At 38.1% G+C, this 15,887-nt stretch overlaps 4 protein-coding genes across 5 annotated transcripts; 2 read left to right on the forward strand and 2 right to left on the reverse strand.

Moving 5' to 3' along the window:
* Positions 1-766: 766 nt before the first annotated feature.
* LOC103843134 (SNARE-interacting protein KEULE) lies at positions 767-6,137 on the reverse strand. Of its 2 annotated transcripts, XM_009119841.2 has the most exons (21): positions 5,879-6,137; positions 5,087-5,145; positions 4,896-4,977; positions 4,725-4,803; positions 4,584-4,634; positions 4,394-4,490; positions 4,226-4,258; positions 4,008-4,133; positions 3,734-3,925; positions 3,508-3,591; positions 3,319-3,417; positions 3,166-3,242; positions 2,864-2,960; positions 2,453-2,578; positions 2,266-2,361; positions 2,064-2,183; positions 1,916-1,990; positions 1,625-1,824; positions 1,390-1,480; positions 1,188-1,277; positions 767-1,094 (listed from the first exon to the last, which is right to left on the reverse strand). In XM_009119841.2, exons 1-21 carry the CDS (start codon positions 5,949-5,951, stop codon positions 1,041-1,043), a joined length of 2,001 nt encoding a protein of 666 aa, XP_009118089.1. In that variant the 5' UTR covers positions 5,952-6,137; the 3' UTR covers positions 767-1,040. The 2 variants fall into 2 exon arrangements, with proteins under 2 accessions (XP_009118089.1, XP_033135449.1); XM_033279558.1 differs by lacking the exon at positions 5,879-6,137 and having other exon boundaries at positions 4,877-4,977.
* Positions 6,138-7,420: 1,283 nt separating this feature from the next.
* On the reverse strand, positions 7,421-10,408 carry LOC103843135. Its single transcript, XM_009119842.3, has 2 exons — positions 8,314-10,408; positions 7,421-8,218 (listed from the first exon to the last, which is right to left on the reverse strand). The coding sequence occupies exons 1-2, from the start codon at positions 8,371-8,373 to the stop codon at positions 7,622-7,624; spliced, it is 657 nt and encodes a 218-aa protein (XP_009118090.1). The 5' UTR covers positions 8,374-10,408; the 3' UTR covers positions 7,421-7,621.
* A 234-nt stretch (positions 10,409-10,642) lies between these two features.
* LOC103843136 (probable calcium-binding protein CML13) lies at positions 10,643-11,599 on the forward strand. The gene is made up of 2 exons (XM_033279573.1): positions 10,643-11,384; positions 11,429-11,599. The coding sequence occupies exon 1, from the start codon at positions 10,685-10,687 to the stop codon at positions 11,300-11,302; it is 618 nt and encodes a 205-aa protein (XP_033135464.1). The 5' UTR covers positions 10,643-10,684; the 3' UTR covers positions 11,303-11,384; positions 11,429-11,599.
* Positions 11,600-12,077: 478 nt separating this feature from the next.
* On the forward strand, positions 12,078-15,804 carry LOC103843137 (disease resistance protein RFL1). Its single transcript, XM_009119844.3, has 2 exons — positions 12,078-12,515; positions 12,601-15,804. Exon 2 carries the CDS (start codon positions 13,008-13,010, stop codon positions 15,666-15,668), a length of 2,661 nt encoding a protein of 886 aa, XP_009118092.2. The 5' UTR covers positions 12,078-12,515; positions 12,601-13,007; the 3' UTR covers positions 15,669-15,804.
* The last annotated feature ends 83 nt before the right edge of the window (positions 15,805-15,887 follow it).

Raw genomic sequence — 15,887 nt, forward strand, 5'->3', positions numbered from 1 at the left:
ATGCCTAAAACTTCAGAACATATTTTCTGTTTGTAGAGAAGATAATGACAGCGAAAGATGTCATGATTTTTGATTTGAGTATATGAAAACATGCAGAATAATGAAAGAAACATGAAGAATAAGAAGTATTGTTATTATTATGAACTAGTTCAACTAGAACTACTTATATTACATATCCAGTTTAACCAAAGTTATGACTGAATGAATTCTGGAGCTGATGATGAGAACAAACTACATTTATATACGAACTACTACATGATTAATGAATGACAATGTTGACTTACGACATTAATGAATGACAATGTTGACTTACGACATTTTTCTTAAATGTATAATCTTTTCCATGGATTTACACTTGCTTACTTGCTTAGTTTTTGATATGTTGATGTAGTATGAGACCGATGGTCGTGACGCAAGTGGAAATGTTGGGTGTATTAGGTCCATATGCGACGTTCATATGCAAGTTCTTTCGTTTTCTCCTTATCGCGCATAACCAAAAGTGAAAGTAGAGTAGGTAGGAGAATATACATGCTTGTTATTGAATCTGATTTATCCGTTTGTGCTTTAACGGGTGATAGGGATGTTAAGAGAGGCAAACGAACATCAATGTGGAAAGCTATATATCTCTTATGTCAAGAGTTTGGTGCCAGTAACAGAGACGAGAGGAAAGCTGAAGCTAAATATTAGTATCTAACTTCAGCTTTCCTGTCAACACCTTCTTGTTGTTTTTAGACGAACTTGCTATCTTGGGCATTTAAAAAAAAAATGATCAGAAAGTAAACTATGAGATAGCAAAACGAACGATTTAGGGTAATTTACACAATCAAATTTAACAAGACAATAGTAAAAGATATCGAAGTCAACCTTATGAGTTGCTTTACATCTTCAGACGACAAACAATAAGGGTAAACTTACAGTCATGATCTCAAAATCTGATTGATTTTTTTTTATCCCTTTTACATGTCTTTAACTTGGTTACAAATTAGAATAGGAGATCAAAGAACAAATACCAGGATTTGTTTGACTTGAGATCTTGATTCTCATATCTGGAGATCGTCTATGGATAGCTCATTTGCAGACAGGAGCTTCAGTTTCTGTGGGACACAAGAAGATAAATTACTTCAACTGAGAGGTTTATTCATAGTTTAACCAAATCTCCGAATGTGAAGTATGTGTGTAATGCTTACCGTTATGAACTGTGGAGGATCATCGAGGCTTGTGGACCCGAGGATTACTTCTCTTTTGAGTTTCGTGGTTAGTTTGTGACATACTTTTAACTGAAAAAACAAACAAATAGCTCAGTAAGAAGAGAGATCATCATGCATCTTGATTAATATGGTTTGCTTATAGTTCCCAACAGTAAGATTGTTTTTTTCTTTAGCCTCTTACCTCTGATCTTGTCGCTCCACCAACAATAAACACAAATATTCGCTGTCCCATCTTTCTGAAATCGCTAGACGCATGTCTCAACACCGAATCACTGCAAGAAGGAAAAATAGTTTAAGATTAGAAGTTTGCTTTTCGCTTTCTGAAATAAGGTGGCAAGAAGTGGATTCTTCAAATGAACAATGAGGGGCGTGTTTTAACTCAAACTCCTGCAAAAAAGCTAAGAAGTTCAGTTTACCTTGAGTATCCATCATCTGAGCCTCGAGGTTTAGCCCAAGTTGGTGTGCGTCTTGATCTCATGGACTGAGCAGCTTGACCTTGATTACTACTTGCTGATGAAGAAAGCGAGGTTGATCCGTGGAAACTCGGGCTCGGGTCGTTCATACATGGGTAATCCTCTTTCGGCAATTCTCCTTTGCCAAGCTTCTCTATGAGTTCCTGCAAAATTCCAACAAATGGAACTTTTGTGATGCTAAAAAATCTTTGAGTAATGCTCCATGCGAAGTTCAAGGGCGGTGACGAAGTGCACCTCAACCATGGGGTAAAAACGAGATAGCTGCCATGCTGCTTCCTCTTGGCGCTCTTTCCTGACAGCTCGTTTCTTCTGCAGCCCCATTAACAAAGAATGTTTAGGAAGATTCACACACATTATGGAACATTCAGAGATAAGATGTTACCTTGTGGAGATCAAACTTCAAAGTGAAACCTCCCGGAGTGTTCTTTTTAGCATCGACGGCTGAACCAAGCAATCTCATATTATTCACAGCGCTCATGTCGTCAGAAGGGAGTTTTGCCAGCTAGAAACAAAAGGAATAAAGCCTTAGATGGGGTGGATAGAACCAAACAAAGATCCAAGAAACGTTAATCCCACCAAGTTACCTTCATTAGATTTTGACCTTTTTCCCCTTCGAATTTTTCAGGGTAAATTGTTGCGAGGATCATCAGCAGGCGTAACTTACCTTCACGACTTGCCTCCTGTACAGAAGTTCGAAAATACATATAGGTCAACAGCTCAATATCTCATGGAATATTACAGTACACCAACAACTATTAACTAGATGCAAACCTCTTGAGTACTCAAATATTTTATCACATCTTTCATCCCAGCATCACCAAAGACAAGGTCTTGTTCAAGTTGTCCAAGCTCCCGAAGTCCCTGCTCTCTGATAAGGTCGTTGATTTTTCTAGCAATCTGCAACGATAACAAAAGTTACATGAATTCGACGCTCAGACAAAAAAATAAAAATAATGAAAAGCCAAAAAAAACGACAAATTTGGATAGCTCTTTAGATACAATATCTGGGTAATGTCAATTACATGATGCACATGTATAGAGTAATTGTGTCTTGTGTCTTGCACCCCTAAAGTTGAACTTTCTAAGAGTTACAGAATACAAACTAGAGGCATATAACATTTGAACTGGAGGTGGATGCAACAAGAAAAGACAAGGGGGCGTTGCTCATAACTAAGGAACTACCTCCACATGGAGAGACAGCTTGTCAATTTGTTCACTGTATTGTGGCAATGCTTGAACCATCTTCTGCAAATCCCTCGTGGAAAATTCACTTCCCTCTCTAAAAATAAGAAACGAAGAAAATTACTAAATAGCAGAGAACAAAGAGAGTACTTCTCCAATCAAATAAAGTATTCACCCTAGATTAACGCTGAGTTATGTCAGAGTATGATCAAACTGAAAAACAAGCAAACATACAGTAAAATCTGGTTCTATCAGTTCAGGGGAAGTGCAATATACGCTGCCAAAGTAAAAGTAATACCCACCTCTTACCATGCTGAAGCTGAGCGGCTTTGTTTTTCGATAAGAAATTGGTCATCTTGTCATGCAATCTTTCACTAGCCTGATGGAAAACGCAGGTCAAAAGGATTCACTTTTTTCCATTATCAACGAGAAATATACCTAGGTATAACACTCACATCTGCTATATGTGCATGTCGAAGCTCTAGCCAAATAGGATCGTGTTCCTCCAAGAGCACATCTTTCTTCTCTGGTTGTCCACCTGACTTGCTTGGAATCTAAAAGCTAAAGGAAATCAAATGGAGTATCCAGGACGAGAGAGCCACCAAAAATACACAATAACTTATACAGCAAAGAGTTGAACTTACCACGTGTACATATTTGTTTCCGTCCATATTCAGTAAATCATGGCACATAGCATCATAAGTCCACTCATGAATAATAGGGGCAATCTAGACATTCAAAACAAGTAAATGCTGCTAATCATATAACAATGTAGAGGAGGAAGCACGAACACCATAAGTAGATGAATGCAATCTTGATTAATAAAATTAACAAATGAAAGACCCATCAAATGCAAAAACAGTACTAAACCTGATCTATGGATCTGTCGAGGATGAGCAGCTCACACGTTTCAGTCTGTGGGAAATTTTCAATCGACTGTTTGTGTTTTGCTAGACAGTTCCAGATTCCAGCTGCTAGCTTCGTGGGAATTAAATCGCGCATTGTTGTCATTGTCGATGCGTCAAGTGACTTTGCAGCGCGGTATCGTACTGTTGGAAATTCCTGTAAAATCCAAAATGATTCAAAAGAGTCATATCCTGAATCCCTGATAATAGTCGTTAATCGTGAGAATAATGTTTAGTACCCGCAGTGAAGCAAAGACTGTGGCAATTCGAGAAGCCATCACATTTAAGCACGCATCGCCCTTTCGAGAAGTTTCCTCATCACCGAAAAGATCCTCTAGAGCTCTCTCATGATCGGTGATGAAACCCTGTATTAAATTATTAATTATTGTTTTTGTCATCTGCGACTCTCTTTCAAATTATGAAACATACAACGACAACATGATACCACAGGTTATACCTGGCTATCGATAGCAAAGAACTCCAAGTTCATCTGCAAAAATGAAAATCAATAGTACGTTATCTATATGGATACTATCATAGCTATTTAACGCATACACTAAAGTAATTAAATTGAATAGAAACAATCAGAATACACTAGAAAGTGTGGTTTTTCTGCAATATACACCTCTCTCAATGCTCCAATCCGAGGTAATACACTCGAATCTTTTTTTATGTGACCAACCAGCTCCTTGGAAACCGGGGAACTGAAGAAAACAAATGCCCTTCACAGAGAGGAATAAAGAAAAAAAAATCAGTGTTACAAAGAAACTGTCTTCAGGATATATCTGATAACTAAGAGGGAATCATCTCCTTACTTCTTGTACAATGGTGATTTCCCAGACATGTCTGACAAGAACATGATGACGCTGATGATACACAATCAAAGAGTTATATAAGATGAAATAGCGAATGACACAATTTTGAACGCAGCTAAGGAACAACAAAAGATAAATTACTTCTCTTTAGTTGGCTGGATGAAGTAAATAGCATCCATTGAAGGTAGAGGTTGTCTTCGTCTAAAAATGTCTTCAACCACTACAGAGAAATGATAGCTTACGCCCGTTAAGATTGTCCCAAATAAAGGATCATACGGAATAAAAATTCTTACAAAAATACTTCATTCTCACATGAAACTCCTTCTTGTGTGATATCAGCCATTTTGCAGGCGTACGACATTATCTTGACAGTAAGTTTGTCCATGATTAATACCTAAAATACAAGAAAAGAAAAAAGGAGAAACTTAGCAGACAAATAGGTATCAAGCTTAGACCCAATAAGTTTATCTGGCCAGTCCACGGTGAACTACACAAAAACATACCTTCCAGGTGGATTTTGAGCTCCCTGTCTTCGCAGATCTAAGCATCTCATACAAGAGTCCTGGGAAATAACGAAGCGCAAAAGATCAGATAAAACCTCACAAAAGCATAGAAGAAAACTATAGCGCCTTAAGAGGAAACAAGCAATGATAACAGCCAAAGCCTGAAGAAAATATAGAGCCAAGGATGCATAACATGTAATAGTAATACACTACCTATAACTCTACAATGTGACTACAATTAAACGAACTCAAAGCCTAGGAATACACCATAACATAGTCAATCCTTTCATCGTCTTTATCACAGACATACAAAAGTTTCCTCCTTGAAGTGTCCATAAACATGATTTGGTAAACTACATCAGCATTTTTTTTAGCTCTAGCCACTAGCCTCGTCAAACAACCATGCGGGTCAACAAATCTAAGTAGATCCACAATTTGCTACAACTGGCAGATCCACCACTAGCATAATACCGATCATTTTAATCTAAAATTGTAACATTTGAGCACAAATCATTCCGAATGTTCAATTTAGCCATTGAACTCACGTATTCTCTTCGGACAAACCAATTATAAAACCTCAAAAAAAATTAAAACTTTACCGTTCTCATGAAGCGTAGAAACCAGATTCAAAACGAAACGAAACAAAACGACTAATTTGGATACTCCACATAACCCGGAACCAAAAATAAATCACGTGAATCCAGAAATTAAATCGACAAGTCAATTCGAATCAACGAGAGTCAATACAGATTCAATCCAACAAAAATCAAAATAGAGAGAAAGAGAACTCACGTTCGCGTGTAATCTGCCGGAAATTCTTGTAGTCGGCGGCCTGAGACGACGAATCGGAATCGGAGTACGACATGGCTGCGATCTACAAGCTTCTGACTCCGGTCAATATCTCCGATCGACGAATCGAACAAAAAGGTCGACCAGAGACAAAGAGAGAGAGATTGAAGATCGCGAACGACAAATGACGAGGCGAAGACCGATGAAGAGAAAGCTACCTTTTTTTTATTTTTATAATAACTAAATTAAAATTATTTTTAACTAAATTCTCTGTTTCGAAAACCGCGGTGGCTGGTGAAGATAAAGTTTAGACCGTGTTGACCCGAACCGGCGGTTTGAATCGGTAAATCGAACTTTCGATTTGGACCGGGTCTTTTTGACCAACGTGCCCCTACAATCGCTGCTGCTGTGTTTGACGTGATGAGACCGTTAACCAACGTTTAAATGTTTGTGGACCTCCTAATTACTTCTGTAAATGTTACTTATACGTCAATTGATTTAATTCATTTTCGTGCGAAACTCTATAAAATTTTAATTAAATAATTACGTCAATATTTATTATTTTTGGTAGTTTCACTCTTTTTCAAACACAAGCGTCACCTGTGGCTTCTTTCAGTTTCAGTTTTAGGTAGTTGGGCTAGATTTTAATCATTCCAGGCTCCAATATTTGATTAGTTAACTTTGAGTTTAGGCGTTCAGGTCCAACGAAAAGCATAAGTTATCTATTCCACTCTAATGGGCTCACGCGGTCCCCAAGAACTGTTTATGAGCCCAATGTGTGGATTATCTTAATGATGTACATGAGTCAATAAATGTCTCCAATGGTCGTTTTTTAATAAATGCACTTTGTGACCCAATGGATCACTTTTTGACAAGTTTCAAGCTCATTCACATGAAAACGCACTATTGGAATTATCTATCCACTCTCCTTGTATTATATCTGATCCTTCCGTCTTTAGTTTACTTCATCACATGATACCTTATCTCTAACACAAGAAGACCATTGTGAAAGAAAGAGAAACCAAGCTAATGCCCTTTCACCTTGTAAGCAACATGGTTCTTTCTTTCAGACAGGAAGATGGGCCAGTAAAAGACATGAAAATTGAAAGTAATCAACCATTTGTTTTCTCCAAAAAAAAGTAATAAACCATTTGCCTCTAGTTCTTTTTTTTTTAAAATTATACAGAGGTATCGTGATCCTACAGAAATGATCCAGACTACTCACATATTGTCACGTGTCGGTCCTCTGTCAGTGGCGATACCGAAATGTTAATTCCCCAATTCGAACCCAGGTGGCGATACTCACAGCTGTAAGCCCTTTACCACTAGAGCTAGAAGTTTCGGTTCATTTGCCTCTAGTTCAGCATTGTTTTATGTAAAAAAGTAACACCCAAGGAGATGTTGGAACCAAATTTTATAGAACTTTATGGCTGAGTAAAATGTTGATTTCTGTAATGATTTTTTAAACATTGTCTACCTTATATTATCGTTTCCATCACGCTTGTGTTCCGTTTTTTCAATCAAGATTTTGATAGTCTTACAAGAGAGAGTGAAACTGATAAGATACAAACAAAGATTTTACAGTCTTGCTCAATCTTTCAACCAATGTAACGTTTTTTATATATCATTGGTTGTTGCTGAGATCTAAAACAAGTATGATACAACAGCATCTATGGAGTCTTATGTACAAAGTGATATACAAGAATCCAAATAACACACTTCTCACAACTCATAAAAGTTTACTCTCTAGATACTAAATACATGTTCTTCTCCTGACCTCTGATCAATATGTGTGATCCATCTCCTCTTACTCTTCTCAATCTTCCCCGAGTTCCTAGCCGCCACATGAGCAATCTCAATACCTCCGGTGACCGGAAGAGTCACCGTTCTAACAACTTCCCTCTCTCTCAAAGCCCTTCTCCAGCTAAAACCCGAAGAGCTTCTCGAATACCCGTTTCTACAAACCACAACCGCTCCTCTGCTTCCAAACGCAGCGTTCCTCAACGCACCCGCTGCAAACTCCTTGTTCCGCCAGTCCACGACCAAGAAATCTATCCCTTGTATCTCCTTCATCGCCATCTCGGGCTCTTCGGCGATGATCGTCTTCGGTAAGTTCAAGGGAGATGAAGATTCTTGGATGGCTTGGAGATAAGCTGATTCCGATCTTGCGTTTTGTACGATGCATACGTGTTTCGCGTTTGCGTGTTGGCTCGCGACGTTTAAGCCGATACTCGAGGCTATTGCGTCTCCGTATGACCATGTCTCGACGATTAGCTTCGCGTTCCATCCGGCCGCCATCGCTGATATTAGCTCCGCCGCGTCAGGTGTTTCAAGATTCTCGCACTGGAGATTAGAAAAAAAAACAAAACATAAACGTAAGAGATCGTTAAAAGAGCGAATCAAGAATTCAAGAATGATATATAAGACATAGAACGTACCGATTTAACGGTGTCTAAGTAAGCCTTAGATGCAGTCTCCGGAGACCAAACCAACTTCATTTCTTCTTCTTCTTTGTCTTCTTTCTCTCGTTTCTTGGGATCTTCGTGTTGTTTGTGTTTAGCCTAATGAATGTTACTTTTTATAGAAGACTTTGACGACAAGGAAAGTCTCGTTTCGTCTTTTTATTGGGTGGAGACTTGGCTATGGCCCATGTATTTTAGCTCTAATTTTGAATTTAGCCCCAATATTATTGAATTAATCAAGTACATCCAAAATTAACTGTTTACTTATCCTTAATTGGAATATAAATAACAATAAAATTTCAAAATGAGCCTAGATAATGCATATATGAATAGCTAACTGAGACAGATAGTGTAGTTTTATTCAAAAAAAATCTTTTTAAGGGTGAGATTTAGAAACTGTGTAATATGTGGGGCTGATAGATAATTTTAAAAAGATGATTTGTTTTGTTATTCCCCCTTCTAAAGATAGGGTTGTGTTGTTGACACGATTCCAGGGGAAGATGTATATAGGCTTTAGAGTTGGATTATAACGAGATCTAAACTAACTAGTCTATATTTAGTCCAAAGCGGTTTATCTACTGCTTTTTGTTTGTTAAGTAACTTTCGAATATTTCATTTGGCTTCTATAATATTCTCCAATACTAAATGATATTATGCTAAGTACCATTCTTAGTGAATTGACTTGCTATTGTAAGATTACCTAACTAAAACCATAATCACTTGGCACTTGGTTAGTTTAACAAAATTGGAATGTTCTCCCTTTTAGTATATTGTTTGTGATTGGGTTATTGTGCAGTTGAATGATTCTTTAAGATAATGTCTGTTCTTTGTTAAATATAATAGATAATGTCTCATTGATCGTTGATAAGTAGTGCTGGATACTTTTCATCGAGTGATAATGGAGATTGTCAAAGATAATGCATAACAAGTGAATCACATTTCAAAGTACACTAAAGAAAGATAAAGCATAGAACTCAAACATGTGAGTTTTATTCAAGTGGGAGGAAGGTGCCTTTTAAATCACATGATGATATCATATGCTATATACATTGATGGTGACCAATGCATTTAATCTATTGTCTTTGAGCCCCATGGATCCATTGATGGTGACCAATGCGTTTAACATATTGTCTTTGTGCCCCATAGATCCAAATATGTGGGACAAATATAAGCTTTTTATGATTCCTATGTCACTTTGAAAACGACTCTACAGGCTGTGGTTTAAAGAAATATTAGGTCATGTTTATTCCTTTTTTACACCACTTTCTCAAACTTAATCATTTGTTGTATGGTGGAATTAAATATTTTAAGCAATTGGTTTTCCAATTTAACATTTATTTTCCGTCATCTGATAACATAAAACTAATAAAGGGAAACTTATAAAAACAAAATAGAATACAAACGGCTGTCGTGAAGTATCGACACTAGAGTCAAACGGCTAAACACACGAGATACAATCCAAACAAGGGAAACTTACACAAACACACGAGATACAATCCAAACAAGGGAAACTTACACAAAACTAGACGTTTTATACCGAACAAGTTTTGACGAAACTGCAAAATTGAAGTTGACAACAATGACCACCAAGAAGTAGACACGACACTACTAAGCTCAAAAGATGAACCATACAAGCATACACCCAAGGAAGAAGAAAATATAATGCCAGAGAAATTTGCGGCGAATAACGAGATAAAAATAACGATTAACAACCATTTAAAGAACACCAAACGAGGATGAAAATAACGAGGGAGAAGAAAACCTTATGCTAGAGGAATTAGCCGCGATAAAAAGAACGAACATAACGATTAACAACAATAAAAGAACACCAAACGAGGATCTATCGGGGTAGGCAAAATATTTATAATTTTTTTTATCTGATTCATTATTCATTTCGATATAAACAGAAAAGTCTGAATATCCATAATTTTATGAATCAAACCAAATAGCTAATTACTAATATGCAATATCTGTAAAAAACGAAAAAAGTCACAAATACTAAAAATTTAAATTATCTGATACAGTCCATTATATACATATTATATATATATCCATATATTTAAAAAATATTATATATATAACTGTTTAAATATTATATTTTATATAAGTTTTACAATATATTTATTCAATTAATTTTTATATCAGTTATTATAATTTTTAAAAATAACTAATTCTCATTTTGTAATAAAATATTATTATTTTATATTATTTTGAATTTTTATTTATTTACATGGATCGAAATCGAATCGGATATCCAGAACATTTATGTTGGATGATTAATGATTCGAGAGACTAAAGATATAATTGGGCCAGGCTTACATAAATTAAACGGGCCTTAAATCTTGTAATGCCGTATGGCCCATATCGATGCTTCTTTCGTCTAAAAGCTGAAAACGCCACCACATACACTCCAATCTCAAAGTCGCTGTACAGAAGAAAAAGCAAAGAGCTCATTTTATACACACAGAGAGAACTCCAGACCCGGAATCTAACCCGAAAACCCGGAAAATCGAGAAAAATGGGCAAGGACGGCCTGAGCGACGACCAGGTGTCATCGATGAAGGAGGCCTTCACGCTCTTCGACACCAACGGCGACGGCAAAATCGCGCCGACCGAGCTCGGGATCCTCATGCGATCGCTCGGCGGGAACCCGACCCAAGCCCAGCTGAAATCAATCACCGCCTCCGAAAACCTAACCGCTCCGTTCGATTTCGACCGGTTTTTGGATCTCATGGCGAAGCACCTGAAGACGGAGCCTTTCGATCGCCAGCTCCGCGACGCCTTCAAGGTGCTCGACAAGGAAGGCACTGGGTTCGTGGCAGTGGCGGATCTGAGGCATATCTTGACAAGTATCGGGGAGAAGCTGGAGCCTAACGAGTTTGATGAGTGGATCAAGGAGGTGGATGTGGGGTCCGATGGGAAGATCAAGTATGAGGATTTCATTGCCAGGATGGTTGCTAAGTGAGATCAAAATTTGCCTAAAGTTTGAATTTTTTTGAAGTTTGGGTTTGTTGCCTTGGGATTAGTACTAACTTTGTTGTTCCCTTTCTAAAGGAAATGTTGTGTGTTCCGGTGTTGATTCCTACTTTTTCTTTTTTTTTTTGAATTCTAAGAATGTTTAATCTCTCTGTTTAACGAAAAGTTTCACTCTTGTGCCTTTTTGTTCACTTTTAGCTCTTTTAATGTCAAAATGTGCCTGGTCTGGATTCATGTGTTGGTCTCTTGCTCCGCATCATATAGAACTTCGAATTTGTTTATAAGATATTGTGTTTCTCTTAAGCTTTTTTTTGGTATCCTTGAAGGCTAACCATGTTGTGCTGTTGGATTTTGCTCTTTAGTAAAATGAATAGCATGGAAGTTCCTTACGCCCTGACATTGTAGTTCTTGTTTTGGTAATTTTTTTTTTGTCTTGGCCTTGGTTTTTGACTAGGAGATGCTTGGATTCTTGTTATGGTGCTTCTTTTGTATAGATGGGTAAACTAAACATTACTTTTAGTCTGGTGCTATCATGCAAGTTTCATAATTTGATTAGATGGATTGCATACTCTGTATGTTCTGGTGAATTTTCACTATTTGAACTGTTCGATATAAATCTCTGATAATAATGATAATAAACACCACTTGACACATAAGCAACAATGATAGCAACATTAGCATCGCTAAACTGCGAAGTGGCAATACTTGGATCGCCAGATCAAAACAAATCACTACTCGTGACCGTTGAAAGGAAGCGTCCCGCCAAAAGAGATTTAAAAAAGGAAACAAGAGGAGAATGAAAAGCAGTTTACCTGATGAACTGTGATGGTCTTTGTTCTGTTAATATGCTTTCTTGGTTCGGTTTTGGTTTGTAAGTCTAGATCATTGACTTCGAGTTGGCTAGAGTTGGGGTAAGTTAGGGGGACTGAGTGCAAATTACTTGTCTGATGGGTTGTCTCTATGAAGAATTTTTGGATCGTCTTTCATTTAAGAGTGTAAATTTTTCTTGTAATATAAGTCAGTACCTGAGATCAAGATGACTGCATTTTCTAAGGTTCATGCTCAGCAGTCAATTTTTGATTATTATTACTCTCTCGAAGTTGCTTGCAAAGGCTAATGACAAACTGCAGATTGACTTATGACGACTACAGACAGCTAGGTGTATTCAAGATCTCTTAGCTTCAAGGGATATAAAATCAACGGTACAATATCTCTATAAACCCATTAAACACTTTCATGTTTGTTGAAATGATCCCTTCATTGTTGTGCTCTTGACTCTTGTTGTAGATGGTGGAGGAAAACGAAATGAACATGAGTAAACCAACTTCCCCATTTGAACCAGACCAGAGCCATATGGAAAAACATGTATGTTTGGGCAGCTCTTTCGTCAGTTTGACGTTGAGCTATCCACGTTTAGTGCATTTTGGACGTCTTATCAGTGAAGTTGCGTGGGTATATTATGTCATTTATGTGAAACGTGGAATAATAGGAAAGAATATGGGGTTGCTTCAAGAAACATGTAATAAAATAAGGATCATTTCAGATGGAGGAGACTTGGATACTTTGGTTTCTATGGTGGATAAATAAGGATCTCTGAACTCATGCGCTCATGCAAACATTTTATTCATATCTTCTCTTCCTTTTAAATATTTGCTGGTTAACTTCTTCTGTGAATCTCTCTCGTCTGTGCAGCGATGGGAGGTTGTTTCTCTGTCTCATTGTCATGTGATCAAGTTGTGAATCAAGTCTCCCAATGGTTATGCCTCAAGGGGAGTTATGTTCACAACCTCGCCGAGAATCTAGCGTCACTGGAGAAAGCCATGGGAATGCTAAAGGCGAAGAGAGATGATGTTCAAGGAAGGGTAAACAGAGAAGAGTTTACTGGGCATCGTCAAAAGCTTGCTCAAGTCAAGGTATGGCTTACGAGTGTCCTTACCATAGAAAGCCAATATAATGAGCTTCTTAATACTAGTGAACTCGAGCTTGGAAGGTTGTGTCTATGTGGTTTTTGCTCTAAAAATATGAAACTTAGCTGTAGTTATGGGAAAAAGGTTATCGTGATGTTGAGAGAGGTAGAGAGTCTTATCTCTCAAGGAGAATTTGATGTGGTGACTGATGCAGCTCCTGTAGCTGAGGGTGAAGAGTTGCCTATCCAATCAACAGTAGTTGGTCAGGAAACAATGCTTGAAATGGTATGGAACCGCCTGATGGAAGATAGAGTTGGGCTTGTTGGTCTGCATGGAATGGGTGGCGTTGGCAAAACCACCCTTCTCATGCAGATCAACAATAGGTTTTCTGAAAGAGGTGGCGGATTTGATGTTGTGATATGGGTTGTGGTGTCACAAAATGCAACAGTCCATAAGATTCAAGGGATCATTGGTGAAAAGCTAGGCCTTGGGGGGAAAGAGTGGGAGGAGAAAAGTGAGATGAAGAGAGGCCAAGACATCCACAACGTTCTTAGGAAGAAGAAGTTTGTGTTATTGTTGGATGATATATGGGAGAAAGTGAATTTAAGTACGATTGGAGTCCCATATCCGAGCAAGGTAAACGGAAGCAAAGTAGTATTTACCACCCGCTCTCGAGATGTGTGTGGGCGCATGGGAGTTGATGATCCGATCGAAGTCCGTTGTCTGGACACGGACAAAGCCTGGGATTTGTTCAAAAAGAAAGTCGGGGAGATTACACTGGGAAGGCACCCAGACATTCCCGAACTAGCAAGAAAAGTCGCTGGTAAATGCCGAGGCCTACCATTGGCACTTAATGTCATTGGTGAAACCATGGCGAGCAAAAGATCAGTACAAGAGTGGCGTCGAGCAGTTGATGTGTTGACTTCATCTGCGACAGAGTTTTCAGGCATGGAAGATGAGATTCTTCCAATATTGAAGTATAGCTACGATAGTTTGGATGGTGAGGTGACCAAGTCATGTTTTCTATATTGCTCTCTGTTTCCTGAAGATGACCTTATTGATAAAGAGATATTGATAGAGTACTGGATAGGTGAGGGGTTCATTGATGAGAAGGAAGTTAGAGAGATGGCATTGAACCAAGGTTATGATATACTCGGGACCCTTGTCCGTGCATGTTTGTTGTTGGAAGATGACGAGGATGAAAGAGAAGTGAAAATGCATGATGTGGTGCGGGACATGGCCATGTGGATAGCTTCGGATCTAGGAAAGCATAAAGAAAGATGTATCGTACAAGCTCGTGCCGGGATACGTGAAATACCCAAAGTGAAGAACTGGAAAGATGTGAGAAGAATTTCGTTGATGGGAAATAATATTCGAACCATATCTGAGAGCCCTGACTGTCCTGAACTTACAACTGTCCTCCTTCAAAGAAACCACAATCTGGAAGAGATATCAGATGGATTCTTTCAGTCTATGCCAAAGCTACTGGTTTTGGATTTATCATATAATGTTCTCAGAGGATTACGAGTGGATATGTGCAATTTGGTTTCCTTGAGATATCTTAACTTGTCATGGACAAAGATATCAGAATTACATTTTGGTTTATACCAGTTGAAAATGCTAACACATCTGAATTTGGAGGAGACGAGGTACCTTGAGCGTTTAGAAGGGATATCAGAATTGTCAAGCTTGAGGACATTGAAGCTACGAGATTCCAAAGTGCGGCTAGATACGAGCCTCATGAAGGAGCTGCAGCTCTTACAACATATAGAGTATATAACCGTAAATATCTCGTCAAGTACTTTGGTTGGGGAGACATTGTTCGATGACCCCAGAATGGGAAGATGCATCAAAAAAGTTTGGATTCGCGAGAAAGAGCCAGTAAAAGTATTAGTTTTGCCAGATTTGGATGGTCTCTGTTACATCTCCATACGGAGTTGTAAAATGTTGGAGGAAATAAAGATAGAGAAGACACCATGGAACAAAAGCCTGACAAGTCCATGCTTCTCAAACCTCACTCGAGCAGATATACTATTTTGTAAGGGTCTAAAGGATTTGACGTGGCTGTTGTTCGCTCCAAACCTTACTGTTCTTCAAGTGAATAAAGCAATACAACTAGAGGAGATAATAAGCAAAGAGAAAGCTGAGAGTGTTTTAGAGAATAATATTATTCCTTTCCAGAAACTAGAATTTCTTTACTTGACCGATTTGCCTGAGCTTAAGAGCATCTACTGGAATGCTCTGCCATTTCAACGTCTGAGAGAACTTGACATAGACGGTTGTCCAAAGCTGAGAAAGCTTCCTCTGAATTCGAAAAGCGTCGTCAACGTTGAAGAATTTGTCATATACTGCTGCCATGACAAAGAATGGTTAGAAAGAGTTGAATGGGAGGATGAAGCCACAAGACTCCGTTTCTTACCTTCATGTAACACTCCGGGATTCCAATGATCTGTTGTTCTGTTTCTCTTTTTTTCTTCTGTAATTGCATACTCTGTTTCACGTAAGCTGTTAATTATGTGGATGTCTTGGATAATTTACTCATTCTCTGTTTCAAACTGTTAATAGTTTTAGTTTGTCCTAAAAAAAATCATCATCTATTCCCTTTAACAAAAACAAATATAAGTTACCCCAAGCAAGTTAAGTGTTTTTCTTTTCTTTGCCATATCC

This window comes from Brassica rapa, chromosome A09 (genome assembly GCF_000309985.2).
Source record: "Brassica rapa cultivar Chiifu-401-42 chromosome A09, CAAS_Brap_v3.01, whole genome shotgun sequence".
Taxonomy (NCBI): domain Eukaryota; kingdom Viridiplantae; phylum Streptophyta; class Magnoliopsida; order Brassicales; family Brassicaceae; genus Brassica; species Brassica rapa.